This window comes from Gadus macrocephalus, chromosome 8, assembly GCF_031168955.1.
Source record: "Gadus macrocephalus chromosome 8, ASM3116895v1".
Taxonomy (NCBI): Eukaryota; Metazoa; Chordata; class Actinopteri; order Gadiformes; family Gadidae; genus Gadus; species Gadus macrocephalus.
Window position 1 is genome coordinate 12,429,939 of NC_082389.1, and position 26,442 is coordinate 12,456,380.

Sequence of the window (26,442 nt, forward strand, 5' to 3'; positions counted from 1 at the left end):
GCAATGAACACATCCTTTGTGTACCGTAATTCAACAATCTACTTGTTCCATCACACTTGCTTTAAATCTTTCTACAACAACTGCGTTTGTCATCCCAAACAGACACTCTATTGTTCATAGTCTGCTTTCACACACACTCACAGACTTTAAGACACAGGGGTAAAGCCATCAATATTAATATTTAATTATAAAATGTTATGATGGTCCTTATTAATCATTGACTAAATGAACGAGAACAACCTAGAAATCATCAAACTAGTTGGATCCATCCTAATGAAGGCCAGGATGACACAACAGTGTTGAGTATCAGCCTATTAAAAGCCTGGAGCCCTGTGTAATGCTTCCCTGGTATTACTGCTGTTAGTGTTATGTAACACAGACCAGCTGGAGTCACACACACACACACACACACACACACACACACACACACACACACACACACACACACACACACACACACACACACACACACACACACACACACACACACACACACACACACACACACACACACACACACCAAACACAACGATCAAGACACACTCAAACATACACACACAATGATCGAGACACACACACACATGCACAACGATCAAGACACACACACACACAAGACTAACCAGGTGAGCAGCGGACCAGGACTAACCAGGACTAACCAGGTGAGCAGTGGACCAGGACTAACCAGGGGGGCAGTGGACCAGGACTAACCAGTGGGGCAGTGGACCAGGACTAACCAGGGGGGCAGTGGACCAGGACTAACCAGTGGGGCAGTGGACCAGGACTAACCAGCGGGGCAGTGGACCAGGACTAACCAGTGGGGCAGTGGACCAGGACTAACCAGCGGGGCAGTGGACCAGGACTAACCAGGTGGGCAGTGGACCAGGAACTAACCAGGGGGGCAGTGGACCAGGACTAACCAGTGGGGCAGTGGACCAGGACTAACCAGGGGGGCAGTGGACCAGGACTAACCAGTGGGGCAGTGGACCAGGACTAACCAGCGGGGCAGTGGACCAGGACTAACCAGGTGGGCAGTGGACCAGGAACTAACCAGGTGGGCAGTGGACCAGGACTAACCAGGTGGGCAGTGGACCAGGAACTAACCTCTGTGCGGGGGAGGAAGTCCGGGTCGGCCTGGATCCTAGCGATGATCTCACACAGGATGATACCGTAGGAGAACACGTCGGCCTGGAAAACACACACACACACACACACACACACACACACACACACACACACACACACACACACACACACACACACACACACACACACACACACACACACACACACACACACACACACACACACATAAAGAAATCTGTTTCTGAACTCACCCACTCACTTCTTGCTGACTCACTTCCTCACTCTCTTCTCAGCAATGGGCATGAGCACATAAATAGAAATACATAGAAAGTGATGCGATTCTTGTAACCCCCTCACTCCCTCGCTCTTCCAAACCTCAACAGGCATGAATGCATAGAAATATATCAAAAAATATGTGTTTCTAAACCCCCTCATTCCCTCTCTCTTCCAAACATCAACAGGCATGAATACATAGAAAATCAAAATAGTTGTGTTTCTAAACCCCCTCACTCCCTCTCTCTTTTCAAACACAATCCAAGCATCAACACACAGAAGTATTTTGCGAAATAGATGTGTTTCTAAAGCTCACTCACTGGTTCACAAACTCCCTCACTCACTCTCTCTTCAAGACACATACAAGCATGAACACATATTTCTAAATACAGAAAGATGCATTTCAGACTCACTCCCTCACTCACAGGCTGTGTGAACCAACGTAAGGACACACCACGGTTCAGTCCCTCATAAGTGAGTTCCTAAGCACTTCATAACTCTCTCTCACATGGGCGCACATTCCTCCTCCCCCACACAGCCTCCGTCCCCCCGTGTCTGAGCGTCACATGGGCTAGACCGCAGCTCTGTCAGTGTCTCCGACCGGAGGGGTTAATAAAGTTTGGATTTGAATGCTCACCTTTTCATTGTAGAGTTCATCCCTCAGGACCTCGGGGGCCATCCAGAAGGGCGAGCCCACCACGGCTAGCTTCTCTCCTTCAGCACTACACACACACACACACACACACACACACAGAGGCAAAGGCAGACGCACACACACACACACACACAACCACACGCGCACACACACGTAAACGCACACACAAGCATATTCACACACACATACACGTAAACACGCACACACACCGCATGCACACACACACAAACACACACACACACAAAATCGGAACAGTTACAAGGTTATGTAAGATTCTGCAGAAACATCTGTGACCAGTGCAATAAAACCATTCCAAATATGGACCCGCCAACTAGTATTAACAACTGACTTGTTTCTTCTTTGTGCATTTTTCTCAATCTCTTTGTCTGCTTCACATAACACTCACATTTCACAAATCGTACACCAACGACTTTTCCAGCCACATTTTAAAACCTCTCCCGAGTTCGAGGGACTGGAAGTCGGTGGCTCAAATCCTTGTGAATGTGAATAGTTGTATTGTTTCAGAGGCAAATCCAGACACTGCTCATATTACAGCATGCCAACAGGAGCTGGTTTGGGCAAAATCCGGCCAGCCCAGACCCATAACATAATCCCAGTAACACAGTTACTGGGAACACAGTGATACCCATTCCGTGACGCTTGTGATGACGAAAATAATCGTAATTTTAACAAAAACTCGGTGTTCCCACGACAGAACCGTGTGTGAACCCTCAGGGTTCCTAGAAACCCGGAGGTCCAGGGGATGACCGCTGTGCTTACCCCGGTCTGGGGATCTTCTCAGCCAAGCCAAAGTCCCCCACCACCGCCGTGAAGCCGTTCTCATCGCTCTTTATCAGGCAGTTCTGGAGAAAAAACACAAAGAAACATGTCACAACGCACACCTCGCCAAACAACCTTTTACGGGCACTTCCTGCTACTACTTCAACATTTTGTTACCTGGTGCGAAAGCTCCACAGTGGACGGTGATGTGAACATTGTGGACGATAGTAAAGAAAGGCAAGGTGGGCACGATTTATTTGTATCTGAATTCCTCCGTCTCCATGGCGACCCCACTGGCCTTTACCAGTGGAATGCTTGACGACCAAAACGAAACCACAGTATTAGTACAAAAAGTACAAAAAGTTGATCTCCAAAGGACTCCTTCGGTCTATGATGAACGGTGGTGTTTCTAAAATACATATTATTGGAAATTCTCCCAAGCAACCCACGACTCATTATTTTGCTTAGCTTAACTTAAGTTTCATCGGCACAACACAATAATAACTCGGTACACCACGTCCCCCGTGGTCGTTCTATTTGTAAACCGCCACAGGGGGAATTCGATTACAAGTCTATTCATTTATTTATTAAGGCGGGCAGCCATACCACTCACACCGTGTGGTACTGCCTCATGGCCACCCTCCACCTGACATACCAGCTGCTCTGTGTGCTTTTCAGGAAGAGATCCCATTGACTTCATTTTACACAGTAACACGATAACCTTGTCCAGTTTGTGGCAGTGCTCATCTACATTAGCATTTAAATAAGCACTGTTGTAAATTAAACCAAGCCTTTATTCACCGTCAAAATGATTACAAGTGGTCTCAAACAGAAACAAACTCCCTCTTCATGTCAGGTTAACCCCTTCAGCGCCCATCTTCAAATCCCTCCTAAAAACGAATTTCTATTGTCTTGCGTTTAACTCCATACAAGTTGTATCATTGTCTAGCGTGTCCTTTTTTGTGCTTTTAATTGGTTTTATTTTATTTGTTTGTTTTATAACTAGATAGTTTAATTGTACAGGTGGTCAACTGTTGTTTTTAAAGGTCTCTACAATAAACTTGAACTTACACAAACCTGGGAAACCCAATAATGTGTGTCATTGTTGGGTTGTATCTCATATATTTGGAAAAGGTCAATGGAACCCGGGAGGAACATGGAAATACTGAAAACACGTCCTGGTAGGACTGGTGTGACCACTATACTGGTTTGTCGCTTTGGCATTACACAAGTGAGTTAATAATCAAAAAGGACGATGGAAACTTATCCGTGGACCACGTGTATGCCACAAGAGAAGGAAATACCCATGTTTCCAGATGCTCCTTGGATCACATTCAGTTTTCTTTCACACTAGACTTGGCGACTCCTATGATTACAGGAACAGTTTTTCTGAATTAGATTATGTTTCCTGACACTTGGTGTCGGCAGGGATTCTGTCAGCATCGAGAAGTGAAAGCCTCGTGAACGACGCAAGAGATGTACAAGCGTGTACATTGAAGAGGAGACTTCATTTATTGGGTTGAGAGCAGAAATAATCTTATCTATGATCTTGATTTTTATAATGTTTTGTTACAGAACCAATATCCCACTGACCTACTCTAATCGACTGACCCTCATAATTCAGCATTTTGCCTAGGCCCATTGTAGCAAGGTCCATGCCACACTACTTTCGAGGCGACTTATAGTGGGCTCCTCCAGACAATGGACGCTGGTGTTGAACCGGTTAACTGTAAAGGCCTAAACACACCGGCGCCGAAGCGGCGTGTCAAAAAGTCAGCCCCCATTATTCCAGATATACTAGCCCACACCGGTGTTGACTAGCCGCGCGCCGCGCCGCCAAACTAGGCTTCACGCCAATGTTCTATTCCCTAGCGTCGCCGCCCCTGAAAAAGCGCTTTTTAAAAGCTGGTTCATACATCCCGGGTCCCGTAGGCACCTCTACATCTACTCCTCACCACTGGATGTCGCCCCCTTTCGTTTGTGAGAAACAATTACGAGAATGGATGACGAGACTGGTCGTCGAGGTCGAGAAATATGCTGAATTGTATGACCAAAGTTCCCGTCATTACAAAGACAACTCCAGAAAAGACATTGCCTGGCGATCCATAGCTCTGGAGATTGGCTCTTAAGGTGAGAAAGCAACAATGGTGGACCAAGTACCCAAACCATAATGGGAAATAGACGACGTCAAGTCACATAATATATGGCTAATCACACCATGTGGGTGGAAACCAGATTACTTGTAATATATATATTTTTATTTAAGGCAACTTCATTTATATAGCACTTTTCATACATGAAGCAGACTCAAAGGGCTTCACATAGAAACATTCTCATACAATAAAATAGATAAGTAAAAGTTCAAAAATGCATTGTCATGCATTAACTGTCTCTGTGGTATCAGATCATGCATTAACTGTCTCTCTGGATTTAAGGAAAAATAACATTAAGTGTCTCGAGCACTCAAATAAAATAGACTGGCTACTGAGTCCAGCACAGCAATAACATCACTGTATTTATCCCGAGGGATAAAAAAAAAAAAGTGTATATATATATATATTTATTATGTATGCAAAATAGTACTTATACCAGAGAGGGATAATAACTACATTTAGGTCATCATGACTAGGCTACACCATACGGTTCTGCCATTGCACACTTCCTAGTGGCGAATTTAAATATTGGCGGTGCCTCTCAGGATCTGCACGGAGCTCATGGAGCAGATTGTGGTATAGCCCCTGTTCTTGTCTCCGTTCATTGAAGGGGTGCACTCAAACCCTTCGTCTTCTCCTTGCCAGCCTACGGCGCAGCAGAAGAAGGGCATCCACCCTCTGTCTGGCAACAATTCTTTGTTCTGTTGAAATAAAAAAAACTCAATCAAATGTAAAAGAGCTTGTGTTCAATTAAAATGGATAACTACTGGCTGCATACATGTAAATGTGTGGCTATGTTAAGGCTATATAGCTGGATAGATAGATAGCTACATTATTGGTCCCAATGGGGACCAATAAAGCCATCACGTAGCTCAAGACAATAAATACACCCAATAACAATTGGCCTTAAAAGGTGACTGCACTATATACTAAAAAGGCTTAATAGAAGGTCCTGCATTTATGGAGATTGTTGATGCAGTAGATGAATAATTGCACAATATAAAATAAGTAAATAAAACGATAAAGTGCCCTACAAACTAAGTTGGTAGATCTCCTGCTTGAAAACACTTTCACTGCGCAGATTATACATTTTTCAAATTATTCAGCCAAAAAAGATGAAAAATAAATAAACTGGCTACAATAGGCTACTCACCCATGGCGTTTCATCTCTTTGTTGCAGTTGATCGACAGGTGACTTCCTGATTTTACACTGCAGCGCGACCGTCGCTGCTTCTTGTTGGTGCTAGGGGCGGCTTTTGGCGCGCGTGAAATGCGCGCCGCTGCGCGTCGACGCCGGTGTGTTTAGGCCTTAAGGTTTGCCGATAATGATACATGGCCTGGTTCTCTATGTTGCCATGTTGGAGAACTCCCTGAGTGTGTGATGGCTGGTTTAACCAGTGCACACTGATTGCTCGATATGCAACAGCTGTGCAGCCTCACCCAGCCCCAGAGACCAATCAGTCTGACTGGGGCCAGGTGAGGCTGCTTAAGACAGCCATCATCCACACAGACTATCACAGCAATGAATTGTAACGTCTCCACCCTACCGCGATTCAATTTTCCTTCTCTTACTTCCAATGAGTTAAATTAACAAATGAACAGTCCTGTCAATGAAACGGGTATCGCTCCGTACAAAGTACCCTCTCTCTCTCTCTCTCTCCCTCTCTCTCCCTCTCTCGCGCCCTCTCTCTCCCTCTCTCTCTCTCTCTCTCTCTCATAATGTCCATTTAGAGCAGGCTGTAACAGGTGTTCCGTCGGGAGATGAGAACGCCAGGTAGTGAGTGTACCTCCCTCCTGCACCCCCCTAACTTGGACTCAGGGGATGTGCACACCTGTTGTTCATTGAGTAATCAATGTGTACAGGTTAACTCAGCCATCACCACACACACATACTAAAGGCAACATGGATCACATCCGTCCTGTGTCCCACATCAGCCCCCTGCATCCTTGTCTTGAGTAGGGATGAGAATAACTCAAATTTTTCATGGTCGAATAATCAGTGGGTGGCGCCATTCACAAAGGCAGCCATGGATCATCGGCAAGAAATCACTTAATATCTTAATGCAAAAAAACAACTACCTGCTAGGTAGTTCCAGTCAAATTTTCTGTTCAGCCTTCAAAATGAGAGCTGGTAAATTGTGAAAAATGCATTAAACTTTAATCAGAAAACGCGGTTATATGCTATAGACCCTATAGTATCTGTGGTATAAAAGCTGGGACGAATTTTATGTTCAAAGTATAGACCGTCGCGATTCCCATTGAAACGAATGGTGCGGTGATTTGGTCTTCAAAACGAGAGCTGGAAACTTGTGAAAAATTAATTAAACTGTAATCAGACAACGCGGTTATATGCTATAGACCCTAGAGTATCTGTGGTATAAAGGCTGGGACGAATTTCGAATTATAAATATGTACAATGCATAACGTTAGCTATGTGGCTCATAGCTGAGCAGACTAGAGTACCTCCTGTTGCCAAGTCGTAGCTAAGGTCCGTCCTATTTACTGGAGGAGTGAAAAGGCGTTTCCATTGCATAAGAGCCTTACGGCAGGGTAATGTTATATTTGGACTGTAAAACGCATGAACATTTAATGAGTGGTCTTAATTTATTTTCTTTGGCAAGTGACCATGGTATAAGCGGGATAATGCCCTTCGAGGTGTCCAACATTAGTTCAGTCTGTTAATTCTTGTTTATTTGAATGGGAAAAAATATTAACGGTGCATATGTTTACAATCGGCTTCGAGCCTCTGGAACAAATAATCGAATAATCGAATATTCTGACCCATCCCTAGTCTTTATGGGCCCAGTGAAAGTCCTGCCCCCTTCACATCACAGCCCCATTCCCTCGGACGTGAACCCCAGAACCTAGAGTGTGATTGGGGGGCCCACCTTGGAGGTGAGGTCGCGGTGGAAGATGCCCTTGGAATGCAGGTAGCCCACGCCGCTGGCGATCTCGCTGGCCATCTTCACCCTGCAGGCCCAGCTCAGCGGCTTGTTGCTGTCCAGAAGCTGCTCCAGGTTACCCCCGTTGATGTACTGGAGACACACACACACACACACACACACACACACACACACACACACACACACACACACACACACACACACACACACACACAGTTACAGACTACCGAACTGGAAACTGATAACATAAAACAGTGAAAATACTGGAAACAAGGAAGAATATACAATACACAGCGTTATGAAAAACACAATTATATTTGTGTTTTCAAAAATACGTTTAAAAAACTCTTGGCAGCTTTGAGGTTTGATCATAAACAATAGGACAAAGGATGTGCAATGGCTAATAGTAGGAGTTGTGATTATTTTCCCGTAAGCGGTCACATCTGTGTACATGACTTCTGTGAATATTTACTAATTCTACACAATCGTTTTACACGCCAGCCATTGTGCGACTGGACCGAGGTCTCCTGATGGTTCCATCATCATTGTCTGCGTATTTCCTGATAGGCTACGAGAGGGGGTCCGGAGCCAGCTTTTACAGGAAGTCAAACAGTATGTCCACCGTCATTACAGCAACAGAACTTTCCCTTTTGTCAGGGCCAGTGCAGCTGAAACACCAGCTGCCTGACAAAAACTGACTAAAAACCAGGCCCCTCATTGAACAGATCATCACTGGAGAGCTCCACTGGCTGGCTGCTGTAAGACACCAGGCAGTGCAGAATTTCTGCCTCGTGGCCTGACTTGATGGTTTGGTTTGGTTTGCTCCCTAATTGACTCAACAGCTTCCGAGGATTTGGCCCGCTGACAAGCAGTCACCCGTCTGCCTGGCTGGTACTACGATGTAGAGCTGGCTGGCTGGCTGACTGTTGGCTGAACTTGCCCAGCCGATGACCATGTTGTACTGACCGGTTGTCCACTTGATGACTGTTGACTTGAGGACTCATTCACTGAATGAGACTTGTCCAACTAGACTGTTAAAGCTGACCGACAACTCATCTGACTGACTTATCGTTAATTGGCTGGCCGACGGACAGACGAGTAGACTCTTTAGTTCCGCCTGTTGATTGACCTGGTCTCCGGTGGGAAACACACACGAGTCTCCCCTCCCTCCCCCCCACCAGCAGTTGAAAATCAGCTCAGAGAGGTTAAAAGTAGCCTCGCCTTTCATACCGTCAGCTCAGATTAAGCAGAGACCCTAATGCTGGCATACCCACACACACACACACACACACACACACACACACACACACACACACACACACACACACACACACACACACACACACACACACACACACACACACACACACACACACACACACACAGACAGATACGTAAACCCAGAGCATGTGACCACCGCTCTACCTCTAGCGTAGCCGTACTGACGCGCTAAGCCCCTCTGATTTAGTGACGTGGTGAACACACACACACCGGGGCCTGGCGCTCGCTCATAGAATTAGGGGCAAGCGAGGATGGATGGGTATATATAAAAGAGAGAGAGAGAGAGAGACTCGACCTAGTGACCTCATTCTTGCCATCTTCATTGAAGCCGGGCCGGGGGGGAGGGGGGCGTGGCAGCAGCATAAGCAGCGTGTGAGGGGGTTTTAAAGCATGGCGTGGTCCATGGAGTAAATCGTGTAATCAGTGTTTGAGTCAATCAGTGAAGGTCAGAATCAGTTTAGGAACTAAGCTCTGCACAGAGGGGCTGCCCCCGCAGACACCATCTCTGGAGAAGGCAGAGATGAACCACACACACACACACACGCGCGTGTGCGTGTGCGTGTGTGTGGTTGGCGGGGGGATGGGGTTAACTGTTTCATGTCGGATTTTCGCTTTCACATTCACACTCACAAGTCCACATACCATTCCCCCGAGGGTGTTTTTTTGTTTTGTTTCAACAACAAACGACCAGTGATGTATGATAATGTATTTTATATAAATACACTGATAGCAGGATAAGATCACAGGCGGAAGATTGGTCTGCCTCCAGCTCTTTAGATTGGTTCAAGAGATGGTTCCGGAAGGACAGGCGATCAAAGGGCATTGCATCCAATAATAACCCCAAGGCTTACGTGAGAAAGGGGGTTCATTTAAAAGTCAAACAATTCATCGCTTCGGAAATAGTTAGGACATCAATATACAAACGTACAGACATTCAACGTGGAATCACATACACACACCTCCCCGTAGAGGATTACACAAATTCCTATGTAGTAAAACGGCCCAACATCTGCCGTCTGCTAGGGGGGATTCACAGCTCTCTCTCGCCCCCCCCAGAACTCCTGGACCACCACGTCACACCATCCCAGGCTGTCTAGTTCTGTTTGGTTGTTGTTGTTTTGTGTTGTATTCTTTTCCAAAAAACTCTTATCTATGTTTTTTCCAGGGAACCAGGAACCAGAGTAGGCTATAAATACTTTGGCTCATATCTGATTCTTATTCTCCCTGCTGAAGATATAAGGCCAATTCCAGGATTTAGAGTGGTGGTTTCGCTGATAGACTTAATTTAAACAGACTTGAATAGTTGAAAAATCCAAATATATCTTCTAATCATCAATGTCCTTTAAAGGAGGAGCTGTTTCGTGGGCTAATTCGATAAATGGCCTGAGGAACTGTGTTATTTAGAACAGAACCTCTCTCTCCCTTCTGCAGCAGTGACTGGCTAGGGGCTAGCCAGCAGCATACAACTCTCCACGCCGCCCTTCATTCATGGTGAAGGCCTGCTGCCGATAGTTCCATAGCACACCATATCAGTTCACCTCCCATTCATTCCTGTGACAACACAACAGAGTAGTGGCTAAGGTGGTTTCATGGCCCCCGCCCAATAAGTCCTTGGGTTCAATCCAGGTTGTCCACATCTAACCTACAGGCTTCCCAGAGCTTACCAGAAACACTGTCTCTGAATAAAGATCATAATAAATTAAACAGGAACAAAAACGCCTTCTGTCCTGGTGGTAAGTGAGTTGAGAAGGGAAAAATTAGCAAATAAGGAACTACGGTGAATACATCCTGCTTATTCAATGGGCTTACACACTTGCTATTCTGTTTCCACTTGCCAGGATATAGCAGTACATGGCCGTCCCGGCCCCTGCGGCTCTGTCTGATTGGGTGCACCCAGGCTTAGCGCCACAGCATGCCATTAGGTGGAGACAGACGCTACGGAGTGCTAGTCTAGCCTGTACATTAAATACTATGTAGGTCAGCACTACTGTACTGTGGTGGGTGAGGGTAGAGTATTTGTGCGTTGAGAGAGAGAGAGAGAGAGAGAGAGAGAGAGAGAGAGAGAGAGAGAGAGAGAGAGAGAGAGAGAGATAAGTGGAGAGCGGAGCAGGGAGAGGGAAGAAGAAGAGGAGAGCAAAAGAGAGCGAGAGCGAGAGGTATGGGGAGAGTAAGAGAGACCAAGTGAGTGAGAAAGAAAAGCGGATAGGAGAGCACAGAGAGGGAAGAAGAGAAGAGAGGGGAGAGAACAGAAAAGAGGAGAGAGATGGAAGAGGAGAGGAAAGGAGAGAGAGGAGGGGAGAGATGCGAGTAAAGGGAAGAGGGGAGAACAAGCCAAAGGTTTAGGGTGATGATTGACTGATAGACTGGAGCACTTGAGCACTGAGTACAGAGTTTAAACTCAGTCACAGGTTTGTCAACAGCACAGTGATTGAGTTTGTTTTATTAAATATTCCGTCGTACTTATCCAGACATCTTATCTGAAATATTCAAAAAATGTAACGGTTTATTTGGGTTCAACCCCTATAGATCCGGTCACATCCAACATAAAGTGACGTCGTTTCATTTCAAACCAAAGTTTCCACCACACCACACATCAACAGATCATGTATTACTGCCGGGACGCTGAGGGCAGTCCAATAACGAGCGCTCCATCCCGCTCGGTGGAAAAGTCGACAGCACGCACAGATGCAGTTTCACACTCGCATGATGATTGCGTTCCATGATGGCTGTGGCCACTGGCCAATCATGGAACCAATCGATGCAGCACAAGCGGGCGTATTACAGAGGCCCGGCGCGGTCGCAGGGGCTGTCCGCCTCTGTGGATGGGATCTGGTCTGACGTCTGACGTCACATGGGACTTGGACATCGTCCAACGATTCCCTTTTTTCTTTACTTGTGGAATACTAAGAATTGTGGAATTCTTGTAAGTGAGTTAATGCGCGCGCGTGCGTGCGTGCGTGCGTGCGTGCGTGCGTGCGTGCGTGCGTGCGTGCGTGTGTGTGTGTGGTTGTGTGTGTGTGTAGATCTGCACGTGTGTGGCTGTTTGAAGGCAAGGCATGAGGCCTGAGGCAAGACATTGAGCTGTTTCTCTCGACTTCCTCTCAGCATGGCCTCATAATCAGGCCTGCATCCCGTGTGTGTGTGTGTGTGTGTGTGTGTGTGTGTGTGTGTGTGTGTGTGTGTGTGTGTGTGTGTGTGTGTGTGTGTGTGTGTGTGTGTGTGTGTGTGTGTGTGTGTGTGTGTGTGTGTGTGCTGGTAGGGGTCAAGTAACTAAACAACACAGATTGACTTCCAGGGTCACTGCTGCAACGAGGATCAGTTTACAGCCCAAGACGGACCTACCGCAGTCCTACTGTGTGTGTGTGTGTGTGTGTGTGTGTGTGTGTGTGTGTGTGTGTGTGTGTGTGTGTGTGTGTGTGTGTGTATTAGCCTTGAGTATATCGGCATGTGCTTGATGATATCTGAATGTGTGTATATATTTATGTGAGGGCATTAGTTTGTGTTTGTGAGTGCATCTGTGTGTGTGCATATATTTATGTGAGAGGATCAGTATGTGTGCATTACTGCATCTGTGTGTTTATATATTTGCGTGAGTGCATCTGTGTGTGTGTGTGTGTGCTTGAGTGTTTCTGTGTGTGTATTTATTTGTGTGAGTGTTTTGGTATGTGAAAGAGGGTGCTCCGATCGATTGGCATCCAATTATTATCGGCCAATATTCGCTCTACATAGTTTCAGTTTGTCAAAGAGTAGAAGAGTCGATCAAACTACGAAAAACAATCTCACCGGCCGCTAAATGGCTTCATGTCGCCTGCCAGTAAATAAACAATTGTCAACTGATGATACTGTCTTCTATCTTCATTGTTGTACTTGGATTGGAATTGGTGAACGGCCCAAAAACATCCTGACCAGAGCGCCCTCTGATGTGAGTGTATGTTGTTTGTACTGCTTATGACGGTACAGTAAAGCCTACGGTAAGCCTGGCACCTCAAACCTCCCGCCCAGACCTCATTACATCTGAATGACATGTCGTCCTGGCCCGCCTCCAACCCACAGCCCTGCCACTCTTCCCATTGGCTACTGCCGCCAAAGTCTATCAAGATCCCTGTCTCTCTCTCTCTTACTGTCTGTCTACCTCTTTTTCGCTGTCTACCTCTCTCTCTCCCTCTATCTCTCTATCTCTTTCTCTCTCTGTCTCTGTCCGTCTCTCTCTCTCTCTCTCTCTGTCTGCCTACCTCTCTCTCTCCTTTTAAACAGATTGTAATTTGTAGTTATTGCTCTTGCCCCAGGGCATCTTTATTTCCACATCTGTTCTGATGCCTTATGAAGCGGTGAGGATCTGTCATGGCAGCAAGAACAGAGAGAACAATCCACACAGAATGTTTCTACCAGGGCACTGGCTCCCAGTCCTCATCACTCAATATCACTACTTAAGACAAAAGCATATGAACACCGCCTTGTGTTCTCCTCTCCCGTCTGTCCTGGCTCGTCTTCTGGCTGTAGTCAGAAGAGTATCAGTGGTCTGTGATCCTCTTCCCTTACCCATGTTGTTGTTGAGGTCACCCTCTCTTTCACATGTTGTGCGCATGGACATTCTCTCACACACACACACACACACACACACACACACACACACACACACACACACACACACACACACACACACACACACACACACACACACACACACACACACACACCACACACACACACAGGTGTAGCTGTTTTTGGATAAGTCTAAGACACGGCCTCCTAGCAGTTTACCACAATTACAGACTCTTTCACTACCGTATTACATACTGGGATGAAGTAATTCTCCCACCTGGATGAACAGGAAAACAACAGAATAAACACACACACACACACACACACACACACACACACACACGCAAGCCCCCTTGAGTAGGAACCCCTAGTCACTGCTTTTGTCTAAAAGTTATGTTACGCAATCAAAGTGTGTGTGTGTGTGTGTGTGTGTGTGTGTGTGTGTGTGTGTGTGTGTGTGTGTGTGTGTGTGTGTGTGTGTGTGTGTGTGTGTGTGTGTGTGTGTGTGTGTGTACCTCAGTCAGAGCGTGAAGCTGGCCCTCCTGAACACACACTCCCTTGAACCTGTACAGAAAAGAAACAAATAACAATTTAGCACCAAAAAGTTGCAACAACAAACATCGAGGAACATTAGAATTCGACCAATCACTGAATCCAATGTTGGCATGTCAGACACCTGATACGTTCCCGAAAGGCGAAAAACACCCTTGTTTCTCTGTCTCTAAGGGTATACTAAGCCTGCTATCCTTCGGGGGACTGTCTACATTTGCCATTCGTAGTAAGCGGAGAGATGTGTTGTATCTTGTACCTCCGATTCTGAGCAGAGCTCTAAGATAACAAACCCCTGGTAGCCTTCCTACCTCGCCTGCCTGTCAACACAGGGCTGAAAAAACACCCAGGGAGCTACCCCACCCGGCCAACAAGACCAGACAAGGGGGACCCAACAAGAGCGCCATTTACCAGCAGAGGAAATAACAGGCCCGCTCCTTTGCCTGCATTCCATCCATTTCTCCCCTTTCTCTACCTCCACCTCCAACTCCACCTCCTCCTCCTCTTCCACCACTCCATCCTTCCCCCCGTTTCTGTCAACACATCCACTTCGGCATTCCCACAGATCATTGATTTCCATCTGTGTGTGTGTGTGTGTGTGTGTGTGTGTGTGTGTGTGTGTGTGTGTGTGTGTGTGTGTGTGTGTGTGTGTGGTTCTCTAGAATAAATGAACGCTTGGTAGACCTCTGGTGGATTTTTTTTTTTACAAACAATGACCCCACTCAGTGTCTGCTTATTAACACACACACACACAGCCACACACAACCACACACACACGGAATATAAAACAAAGATGGCATTGTAAACAATATCACACATGGGAGCGCAAGGCCACCACACACAAACACACAAAACGTTGCACACATATGTTTGTGTGACTGTGTATCTATGTGAGAGGGAGTGATAGAGTGCGTGCATGCATGCGTGCGTGCGTGCGTGTGTGCGTGTGTGGAGAAAATCACACACACAAATACACACAAAACATGCGTGTATGTGGAAGGAAACCATAACAGCTATCAGGACCTCTCGTGTGTTCGTTGTTGTGAAATAACCAGGCCTCACAAGGCGTTGACACCATAACCCACACACTGCGGGATCAACAGGACAATGAACTCAAGAACCATGCAAAGAAATAACCACCACACAATGAATCGCTGTTCCTCCTTCACCTTTCCAGGAGAAAAAGTAGGATATTAAACTAGAATATCGAGCCTGGGTCGGAATTCAAAGTACCCGTTCTGGGTTATCTTGGTCAAATGGTTTTCCTTCTGACTCTTGATCATGCCAACATTCGTCGTTGTTATCTATAGGCTATAAAAATGTCACATCTGAAAGGCATCTCATTTCCCTCTTTGTAAAAATACTGACTGAATACACACATAAAACAATTAATGGTTTAGGTTGCTGTTGTCGTTTATTTTAGTACACCAATAATTATTTTGGATTGTATTTTGTATGAACACTTTCACTGTTTTAGCCACACACAACAAAATGTCTGCTTGTGCACAACAAATTACCGCTTGTGGCAAATCAAGTGCTATTCTACATACGTCTTTAAAAAGCATGTGGGTTTCCCTGCCATTACCCTGCCTTTAAGTTATTCTGCAGCAGGGTTTTTCTTTGTTTGTTTAGTGAATCTCTGCTGTAGCCAATGAGTAAATAGGTGAATGGAGTCTCTCTGTATTTCACATTTATTCAGGCCTGCTTAGATACAGCCTCTACCACAGAGCCCAAAGCAAGTGCACAGCAGGAGAGAGAGAGAGAGAGAGAGAGAGAGAGAGAGAGAGAGAGAGAGAGAGAGAGAGAGAGAGAGAGAGAGAGAGAGAGAGAGAGAGAGAGAGAGAGAGAGAGAGAGAGAGAGAGAGAGAGAGAGAGAGAGAGATTTTGCTTTTTTTTTAATTATAATAATTAAGAAAAGTAAGACATGTAAGAGATGGAGTAACAGATAGGAGAAGAGGAAGAGGAAGAGAGATAGATTGAAGAAGAAGATAGAAAGACATGAATTCAGGTTTGAGGCTTCCGTCACAGTATGTGCAGAGCACCTCGTCCTTCCTGCCCAGGGACTTCAGATATAAAGATTAGCACACGGCTAACTCAAATTCTATGATAGTGCAGTAGATATAAAGGTTAAGCTGAAAGCCAACTCAAATGCTGTACATCATACAGCAGTGGATATTAAGGTTAAGCTCAAAGTTAACTCAAATGCTACACATAGTGGAGAGGATATTATTCTAAGCTCAAATCTTACTCTGGTGCTATACATGATATTTTGGAAAACAATAGCTATAAGCTATGGTGCTGCGTTTTAACTCACAATTAACAATAAACTAAGCAAACTTAATTGTCCAGCTCTGGTTTGAGGGCGACCGACATTAGCCCCTGGGCGTGGAGCATGTAGCCTAGCATTAGCCTGTCACTGGGCTACCTAAACCTTAACGCACTGCTCAAATCCCAGTGTGATGGTATGCTAGCAAGCGGGTTTCAGGCTATTATCGCTAACTTTGAAGCGGGTGTGAATAATGGACTTATCGCAATCCATGGCGATAAGCCCTAATGAGAGGACTTCACTGTTTGGTCTGTTGCACCAAACCTTTATAGCTGATGATGGCACTTTTATGGTGGATAAATGGATTTTACATGCATCACATGCTAGCCACCATATAATATCATTATATACTTGTTCAAAATGTGAATATGATTATTATCATGACCAACCTTATAAAATGACATGTTCTACCGGTAAATTTTTGGTAAACCAACAGTGTTTGAGCATTAGTACTATCCTCTAGGTTAGTAGGAGACAACTTTCTCATATACAAGTGCCTGAAAGCAGGCACTTTGGATCGAACCCAGTACTTTTTGGCTCCGGAGTCCAACACAACCCTTTATTTAACACGAGGTTGATCTATATAACACGAGGTTCACCTATATAACATGAGGTTCATCTATATAACACAAGGTTCACCTATATAACACGAGGTTCATCTATATAACACAAGGTTCATCTATATAACACAAGGTTCACCTATATAACACAAGGTTCACCTATATAACATGAGGTTCATCTATATAACACTAGGTTCACCTATATAACACTATGTTCACCCATATAAGACTAGGGTCACCTATACAACACTAGGGTCACATATATAACAGGAGGTTCAGCTATACAACACTAGGTTCACTTATATAACACTAGGTTCACCTACATAACACTAGGTCAGCTATACAACCCTAGGGTCATCTATATAACACTAGGGTCACCTATCCTATCTCCTATATAACACTAGGTCCACATATTCCGTGTCTGAAGCAATAATTAACCCAGCTCTCTCCAGCCTTGCGGTTGCCATGGATACGTACCGCAGGATGTTGGGGTGGTTGAGCCGGTTCATCAGCTGCACCTCACGCAGCATGTTGGCTCGGTTACTGCTTAGCTTGTTCATCTTCAGCGCCATCACCTGGCCGGAGGCTCGGTGGCGCACCTGCACACACACGCACAGACACGCGCACCGACACACAGACACACAACCACAACCACAGACACACAGACACACATTTAATCAAGGCCTGGCTGTTAAGTATGCAGAGCTAAGACACACGTTGAGGTATTGCACATGTATATCTTATGCAACATCTACATTTTGCACAAACACAAGAAATACACAAGATATGTGGGTGTCGCATTCATATTCTGCAAAGTGAAAATGTTCCTCCAGCAACAGAGCTGCATGGATTATATTTATTTATATTCAATGAAACACAGATTGTAGATCATTTCTAAGACTATTAATCACAATAACAAAATGTATTTTCTACGCAAATTAGTTATTTTCCTGAATGTTGCCGGTTCAGCTCACACGTACATATAAACACACACACACACACACACACACACACACACACACATACACACACAACGACACACAGACACACACACAGTGACGTCAACATGTGCTACGTTCTACGCTAACGAGAAGAATCGTACTATAGGTGCTCTATAAAAGAGGTCTGGATGGGGACTGGATTGGTTCAGGTTGATTTATAAAGCACCCTAAAAGTAAACGAACACAACACACATCAAAGAACTGTACAGCACAGCGAGGAACATGAAATATAGCACATGAAGATAGACTAAGGCAGGGAATCAGAAGAACACTAAATGCATTCATAGCAAAGTAAAGTAGTAGTAAAAAATCTGCAGATGCAGTGAAGGACATCGACATTGGTGCCGTACCAGGGATGGACCCAAGAGAATCACTTGAACCTTTTATTAACAGTGTGATGTTGCTGTTGGTGAATGGTTTTTACAGGCAGGTCTGCCTATCAGCGTTCTAAGTATGAGTTCATACGATTTCATGACTACCGATGTGGGGCACTTTGTTTTGGTGTTGCTATAATGGCAACGTGTGGGTTGAGGAGCAAGTGGTCGTGATGATCTGTTACATACATAACGCCGTCGATTGCCATAATGACAAACACTGTAGGCTTCATCAGAAGAAATTTGAATACCAAAAAAGATAGTATTGAAATTACGATGTTGGAGGAGATACGTTTTAATTAAAGTGCAAACGGATGAACACTCATTGTGCATGACTAAGATCATGTTTTGCATTCTATCAGTCAATATCTGGAATCTCTATTCGTAGGAACAAGTCATACATTGAAGCTGTTCCTGGAAGTCTGAGGGAAAGATAGATGTTCTAATTACCGTATATAAGGTCAAACACCTTTCATATTCGTCATCCCTGTCATCGAGGACTGGCTGTTAAGTATGCAGAGCCAAGACACACGTTGAGATATTGCACATGTACATCTTATGCAACCCCTACATTTTGCATAAATGCAAGCAATGCGCAAGATACGTGGGTGTTGCATTCTGCTAACTAAAGATGTTCCTAACAGCAGAGCTGCGTGGACTATATTTATTTGTACTACACTCCATGAAATGCATATCGTTTCTTTTTTACTTTTGACGCAATAAAAACAATATTTGCTAAGCTAATTAGGAAGTGTTTATTTTCTGAATATTGCCAGATCACACACACACACACACACACACACACACACACACACACACACACACACACACACACACACACACACACACACACACACACACACACACACACACACACACACACACACACACACACACACACACACCAAGTTCAAGGAGGCAGAGCGGTGTCTAGTAGCCAGCCGTCTTCTCCGCAGGACAGGGGGGAAACAACAGATGGTGACTCCGCCCCCTCCCCCCATGCCCCCAACAACCCTAATCCTCCCCCACCCTGGGCATGGTCACATCCTCACCTCCAACTACCATGCACTCCAATGCCCCTCTCCGTCTCTCTCTTGCCCATAGAGTTTGCCTATCTCTCTCAGTCTCTCGCCCTCTACAACTCTGTCTCTCTTGCTCCGTTCTCCCTTTGCCAGTCTCTCTCTCCACTTCTCTCTCTCCACTTCTCTCTCTCTCTCACAGTCAATCTCCCCTCCTCTCTCCCTCTGTCTCCCTCTCCAGCGCTCTCTCTCCCTCTCTCGTCTAAAGGCTTCATACAGATGAAGCCTTTAGGCCCCCCCCCCCCCCGCCGCCGCCACACACACAAGCCCTTTTCCCTGCATAACATCTCATTCTTTGTAGAAACTTTAAATTCCAACCCCCTGCATCTTTGTCCTCTTCCACAAATGAAACTGGAACTTCCCTCACAATCCGCTTCATCTCCAGTCATTACCACCCCCCCCCCCCCCCTCCTCCCCCCTGCAGACACACACACACACACACACACACACACACACACACACACACACACACACACACACACACACACACACACACACACACACACACACACACACACACACACACACACACCCCTGCAGGCATCAAACTGCCCCAACCCCTCTCTTAGGCTCGGGTCCAGACTCATATTCACGCCACGTTGCTCTCCCTCCTCAGCTCCGTCCCCCCCCCCCCCCCCCCCCCATCTACCCTTCTGCATCAGGAGCTCCATCCGACTCAGTAATAATAAATTGTTTTATATCCTTTATAAGGTTACATTAGCTTATATCCATATAATAATTGTAAAAAGCTGGCCTCAACCTTGCAAACAACGTTCTACCTGAGAGGAGATTAATCCAGACGAACAAATACACTAAAATAATTGTGTAGGCCAACAGGAGAGCCTGCTATTTAACATCCCTTCCTGGTTGCATGAGGCCTAAACTCAATAGCCAACGAAGGGATGACTGGGTCTCACACCACGCATGCATACACTTCAGTGGCAAATTAATTGACATGTTATAACACAAACACGCACACAACCAACCAATCATAACAATCTCTGTCCATTCCACACAGAGTCAAGAGATTCACTGTCACCGGCACAAGACCACCCTTCAGTCCATTCCCCTCCCGCCATCAATAACCCCTCAAAAAAAAAAAACAGAAATCCATTGTGTCAACAGACATAACTCCACCGCACTCAAACTCGTTTGCAGTTCAAACTTTATGCGTGTGGTAAATTCTCAACGGTTGTTTTTAACGTCTGACACTTCCGCTCTCTCCCTCTCACTGTTGACAGACAATAAAGTCTCCCAGAGCCCCGATCTGATACACTCTTTTTTATTGTGCACGCACACACACAAACCAGGAAAATAAAAGATCTTTGCAAGAGCAGTGCTTTGCTCGAAGCGTGGAAGACTGCTCTGGTGTGCTCCTGGCGTTAAGAGAAAGGGGCCACTCATGCCGCACAGCCAGAGTAATAACACGTAGCATGTCTGTGTGACTGTGTGGCTGCCATTCACAAGCCCCTGGGGGGGGGGGGGGGGGGGTGGTTGGTGTTGTTGTCAAGTAATAGGGTTAACAAACTCCATCATAGAATGGCTCCTTTTATGTGGCTGAGGCCTAACAAGACTCAAACACTGTCGTGGAAAGGGGGGAGTTGGGGGAGTTTGAGCGTGTGGCGCAGCCAAGCGCAGACACCCTAGCGCCCTGCGGACCACCACGCACATCCGCGCCCACTCGAGGTGTTTGGGAGTCCAATAGAGTTTGGCGTTGGGGCTTTTACTGTTTAGGGTAGACCGTTAAAATGTCCTTTTCATTCACCCATGTTTATTATCTGTGATTCCTCGTGCTCAGTGCAGTGATGAAACATGAACCCGACAATGCAGTACTCATACCAGCAGGTTAGATGCGCAAATGTGTGGATGAGTGGTTGGAGGAATGCATGGACTATGATCTCTTTTGGCATTTACCAGACTTTTATTCACAGCACCTTACAGTTCAAGTCATCGTGGAGCACCTAGCTCACGGCTGCCTACAGACATCGGCTGGCCACTACACTTTCCTGTACTGGGGATTATTCAGGGATAGAAAAAATTAAAACGGAATATGATTGTGAGTGGCAATTATGGCGATGACAAATAGAAAAAGGATGAATGGGAGAGAAAGCAGTAATCATGTGTAACAGACATGACTGTGTAGCAGAGTCATCCTCCATAAAGTCATAACAACAACAACGTCCCCGGGACCCACCTTGTACACCTCGGAGAAGAAGCCTGAGCCGATCCACTCGCTGCTGAAGTCGTCCAGGCGGGTGAGGCAGGAGAAGGCACTGATCAGGGCTCGGTAGGAGGACGGACACACCCGGCCAATCTGCAGCGCCACCGACACATCCACATGTACACTTAGATCCAAAATGGCCACCTAGAAGGCCCTGTACGGGTGGCCGTGACTCAGGAGGTGGAGCGGGTTGTCCGGCACTCTGGAGGTGTTTGGTTCGATGGCTGGTTCCTCCTAGCTTAGTGTCGAGGTGTGCCTGAGAAAGACGCCTCACCCTAACTGCTCCCGACGTGCCGGCTGTCGCCTTGCATGGTTGACACCGCCGTCGGTGTGGGGATGTTTGAACGATTGTGTGTTTGATTGTGTTGAGATATTGTAAAGTGCTTTGAGGGACGGTAGGCCTGAAAAGCGCTAAATGCAGTCTTTTTAACATTGACCATATATGGGTGGGGCTCTCTCCATTTGAAAACACTGTATTCTCCTTTTATCCTACTTACTCTTAAATGTACACGCATTACTTTTAACTGACCAAGTCAACCATTCGTTAATTGCTTTTACCAATCTTACATTAACATTTGGCCTATCAGGAACACACTCATGATAATATGTGCCCAGGACCAATCACCTGTGAGGGCAGGCCGGTGACCGGGTCCATGGGCCCTCCCCCTGCGTTGGCATCGCTGTCGTCATGGTGACGGTCCGCTCTGGTAGGGCACCCGGCGATGGAGTTGCGCTTGTTGCGGTCCATGACCCGGGTGGCGGCGGGGTCTCGGCGGCGGAAGCTGACTTGTTAGCGGCGCGGTCCCCCAGGGGAGAGGAAGGTTCTCAGTGCTGTCTCTGGACGCCGACCACAGGACACAAGTCCTTCATCGTCGTCATCAGCGTCAACGGGCTCCTTATCCCAAGGAGAAAGCTCAAATGTTCACTTTGGGATCCAGGTGGGGAAATCACCCATTCCATGGATGTTGGTGTAAAACATAGAAAATAAATCGTGTTTGGGCCGCCAAAATGTGCACTGTAGTCCAGTAGGAAGGGACAGGGGGGGATGAGTAGGCCAGTCAGCAGCGTAGCTCCTTACTGGGGGAGACGGAGTGTGTTAGAAGCCCCTGGGAGGACATGGCTCTCACATCTTGAACTGGCTCCTAGCAGGTCCTCAGAGATATGGCCTGGAAAAGAAAGGAACAGAGGCTTCAGTCAGAGTGTGTGTATGTGTGTGCGTGTGCGCGTGTGCGTGTGACACCTGGGCAGATTATATTCCTGTTCAAAGCTGTAACTTGGGATTCAACAGAATACCAGGATATCAATGATAAGACTATGTTTTGGTTGCGTTCAGTCCTCACATTATTAACTAGAATTAATTTCATTTCAGGAGTCAGTCAAATGAGGTAAGGGAACAATTCTTCTTCAAGAACAGGATGTGACAACTTGAACGCCTGATCACAACCCTATGGTAACCCAAGTAACTGATCTCATAACATGATAATAATTAGAATATGATGCATCACCATCAAGCAGCTGAATAAATGAAGACGGATGAAAAGGAATTGGCAAAGAAATCAAACCGTTTCAACCGAAAACCCAAACTGTTTTGGGAACAAACCATGAACAGTTGCCAAGGCTTCCCCATGACTGACACCCACGTCTCGACATGCCAACACATAATGGTTATAATAAGCTCTGATTTCCCAATTACGGGAGATCAGCCAAGAACTATTCCAGGTCTTGGACCTTATTGCCATCCAAAACAAAGCCAGCAGGGTACACACACAGGGAACAAGGAATGGATCTTTAAAAAAAAAAAAGAAGCTTTTTGAAGCTTAAAAACATGTTGGAAAAGAGTTTGGGAACAATGCTCTCTGGGAAAAGAAATTAATAAATATTTACAATGACATGGGCCGGAAGCTTCTCCGCAAACTTTATTTTCCATCTGTACAGACGGCAAGTCCTCACCGATGGTCCTTTTTCATTAAAGACTACCTTTTCCACCAAAATAATAACCCCCTCTGCACTTCTCTCACAAGATGAGACAAATTGATAGGTGATAAGATAGAGATAAGAGCATTAGAATTACAAACTGCCAGTACAATTATTATGAAAAACGAAATACAACTGGATGTGTGTATAAAAAGCAGGTGAAACAAAAAGCAAGAAAGCAAGAATTCCTAGAACTGCCCGCGGGAAGACCCAAAAGGGGCCACTCAACTAAAAACATCTACAAAAAATCCTTCATACCAAATCCTGAACCCGATTCGCACTGGAACCATGTCCGTTATCGTCGTCTGTACGGTGCATGCTCGGATATTTATCATTTTATTGTTTTATTGTGATTTAACAATGTGCTATTACCAACCTGTTTATAACCTTTGATTAACTGTGAGATTTTTTAACCACCCGGTATTTATTGTGATTATTACAGTGTTTGATGGAAAATAGCATTGGAGGTAACCTTTGACAATAATTGATTACCCACCCGCCTGTTAGGCAAGCTCATTATTGGACATAGCTTGAGGCCTGTGAGCAACTGATTCCGTTCTGCTGATGAAAGAGAGATAATGTCCTGATTCAGTATCAGTGTATGAACACACGCATGGATTACATGCTCAAGGCTTGCTGGTATAAGAGAAAGTCGTATGCTGTGCCCTTTAATGCAGAGTCACTCGTGGTGCAAAGTTCATAATCCACGCAGTGCTTGGTTGCGGTAACAAAACGGACTGCGTCGCAATGATACATTCAAAGTTCATCTGGCACAGCAGGGGCCTTGGTAAGAATAGGAGGCTGTATGGATTTCCGATAATGGAGTATCTTGGGGACAGTGTCTTCTTGACCTGCAGTCCATTCTTCAAGGTTCATTCTTCTACAATAGATTAACTGACCTTTCCGATGCCAGACATGACCCCACGAACCCTGATCTACAAATTGAGTTACACGATTCCTGAACAAACTGTAAAAATGGTTTTGTTCTCGTACTTTGCTGCTGAATTCATCATGTAGCCTACAAGATTACATGGAAAAGCTCAAAGATTCATTTGATCATCGGAACTGTGTGTGCATATGATATATGGTGTACAGATGTGTGCGTGTGTATGCATGTTGACATCTGAGTAGCAAGGTTGGAAACAGTCATGGTTTCCACTACATTGGCCCAGCAATGAAGTTTATACATGTGCTACCAGGGTCCAGTTGTGTTCCAGACACGAGACTCAAGAAGCGTTTGACTAACTGGTCAGCTTACAAGTGACATCATTCCCACTGGCTCCAACCACATCCCTAAAAGGATTTTCACACTCCAATTTTTCTTCCCTCCATCTCTCTCTCTCTCTCTCTCTCTCTCTCTCTAATGACGCTTCATGCTCCTCGACACACGACAGTAGTTGAATACGACCCGCGCCAGGAAATAAATTGTAGGCCACTCTCATGCATCAGGACTACAACTTCCAGTAGCCTCTCACTCAACCAGAACCTGACCTCATGCAGACCCAACACACACGCACACGCACACACACACACACACACACACTCACACACACACACGTAAGTATAAATTCTCAACCTCTCCCAATTTTTAATGCACCCAGAGCGTGGACAGAGAAACGGATGCAATGCCCCCACAATAAAATGCAATGGACAAAATCATCAGCTTAATAAATGCAATGTAACCTAATCTAACCTGAAACCAGGACATCGGACAACTAAGTGTTGAAGCTGTCTGAGGGGGGGGGGCGGTTGATCACACAGTTTCTGTGACTCATTGACCACTGAAACGAAGTAACGCTCTACAGCCAGCTCTGCGAAAACACCACATCTTCCGGTTTTCAATGACTCACCTATTTGATAGAGGGTCACTACTATTCTGAGCGCTGTGTGAACAAGAAAAAGCTGTTTCTCGAAAAACAACGAGGAACTGCTACGGAAACCAATCCCTCCCTGACAAAATCATCCAGTCAAGTTTAAAACGTTTTCAAACGCAAGCTAATTAAAAGGGAGACAGAAATAGACGCCGACGAGCATCGAGAGACTTGTACTGTCCTCAGTTGTATTGCGTTTCCAAGGCTATTCATTTCAAAAGACCACACTAAAAGAACCAGGGGGTGGAAAAGGGGGAGGTTTTGGTGTTTTTTTTTTTTTTAAAAGGGGGAAACTTTTTTTGGGTTCCTAAAATGTGGCCTAGTGTTATTTTAAAAACCAGATGGGACATCCACCAAAGTAGCCTGGGGCTCAAGTTTTCTAGCAGTAGTTTTTTGGGGACTTGGCACTCAGCAGCTGTGCCCCAGTGGATTACAGGCCAATAGAAGATGTCAATAGTAAATCAACCTCTGAATGGCTTTATGATGATGGGTTGCGAGGGGGGCAGCGAGAGTCAGAGAGATAAGGAGTATTTGTGATGGTTTTTAACAACAAGGATAATAAAACAACAGAATGGGGGTTGAATGATTGGCTGTTAAATTGAAAGCACATTTCTTTTTTTTAAGATAAAGCTGTAAATTCCAGATACGATTTAAGCGTTAATATTTTTGTGGTTGATCAATTCAATTAATCAATTCTGTTTACATGTGTAATAACTTCCTCCTGGTGATGTATACCGTATCGGCATGGAACAACTTCCGAAAGAGGGAATGTGCTTGCAAAAAAAGCTTTTCACTTTGTCTACATTCAACACCATTG

The 26,442-nt window shown here is 45.6% G+C and overlaps 1 protein-coding gene and 2 long non-coding RNA genes across 4 annotated transcripts in view; 1 reads left to right on the top strand and 2 right to left on the bottom strand.

Annotated features, from left to right (window-relative positions):
• tesk2 (testis associated actin remodelling kinase 2) overlaps positions 1-26,442 on the bottom strand; it is a 39,347-nt gene that overhangs the window by 10,055 nt on the left and 2,850 nt on the right. For both annotated transcript variants that reach the window (XM_060059068.1, XM_060059067.1), the window contains exons 2-9: positions 22,406-22,946; positions 21,754-21,873; positions 17,583-17,704; positions 14,186-14,234; positions 7,833-7,979; positions 2,792-2,874; positions 1,994-2,078; positions 1,102-1,185 (exon numbers count right to left, since the gene is read on the bottom strand). In XM_060059068.1, the coding sequence (XP_059915051.1) occupies positions 1,102-1,185; positions 1,994-2,078; positions 2,792-2,874; positions 7,833-7,979; positions 14,186-14,234; positions 17,583-17,704; positions 21,754-21,873; positions 22,406-22,528 (813 nt within the window). In that variant the 5' untranslated portion in view covers positions 22,529-22,946. The remainder of the gene's footprint in view (positions 1-1,101; positions 1,186-1,993; positions 2,079-2,791; positions 2,875-7,832; positions 7,980-14,185; positions 14,235-17,582; positions 17,705-21,753; positions 21,874-22,405; positions 22,947-26,442) is intronic.
• LOC132463133 (uncharacterized) lies at positions 827-1,338 on the top strand. The gene is made up of 2 exons (XR_009526972.1): positions 827-1,024; positions 1,078-1,338. It is a non-coding gene; the product is annotated as an uncharacterized LOC132463133 (long non-coding RNA).
• Positions 1,192-1,987, bottom strand: LOC132463132 (uncharacterized). Its single transcript, XR_009526971.1, has 2 exons — positions 1,537-1,987; positions 1,192-1,458 (listed from the first exon to the last, which is right to left on the bottom strand). It is a non-coding gene; the product is annotated as an uncharacterized LOC132463132 (long non-coding RNA).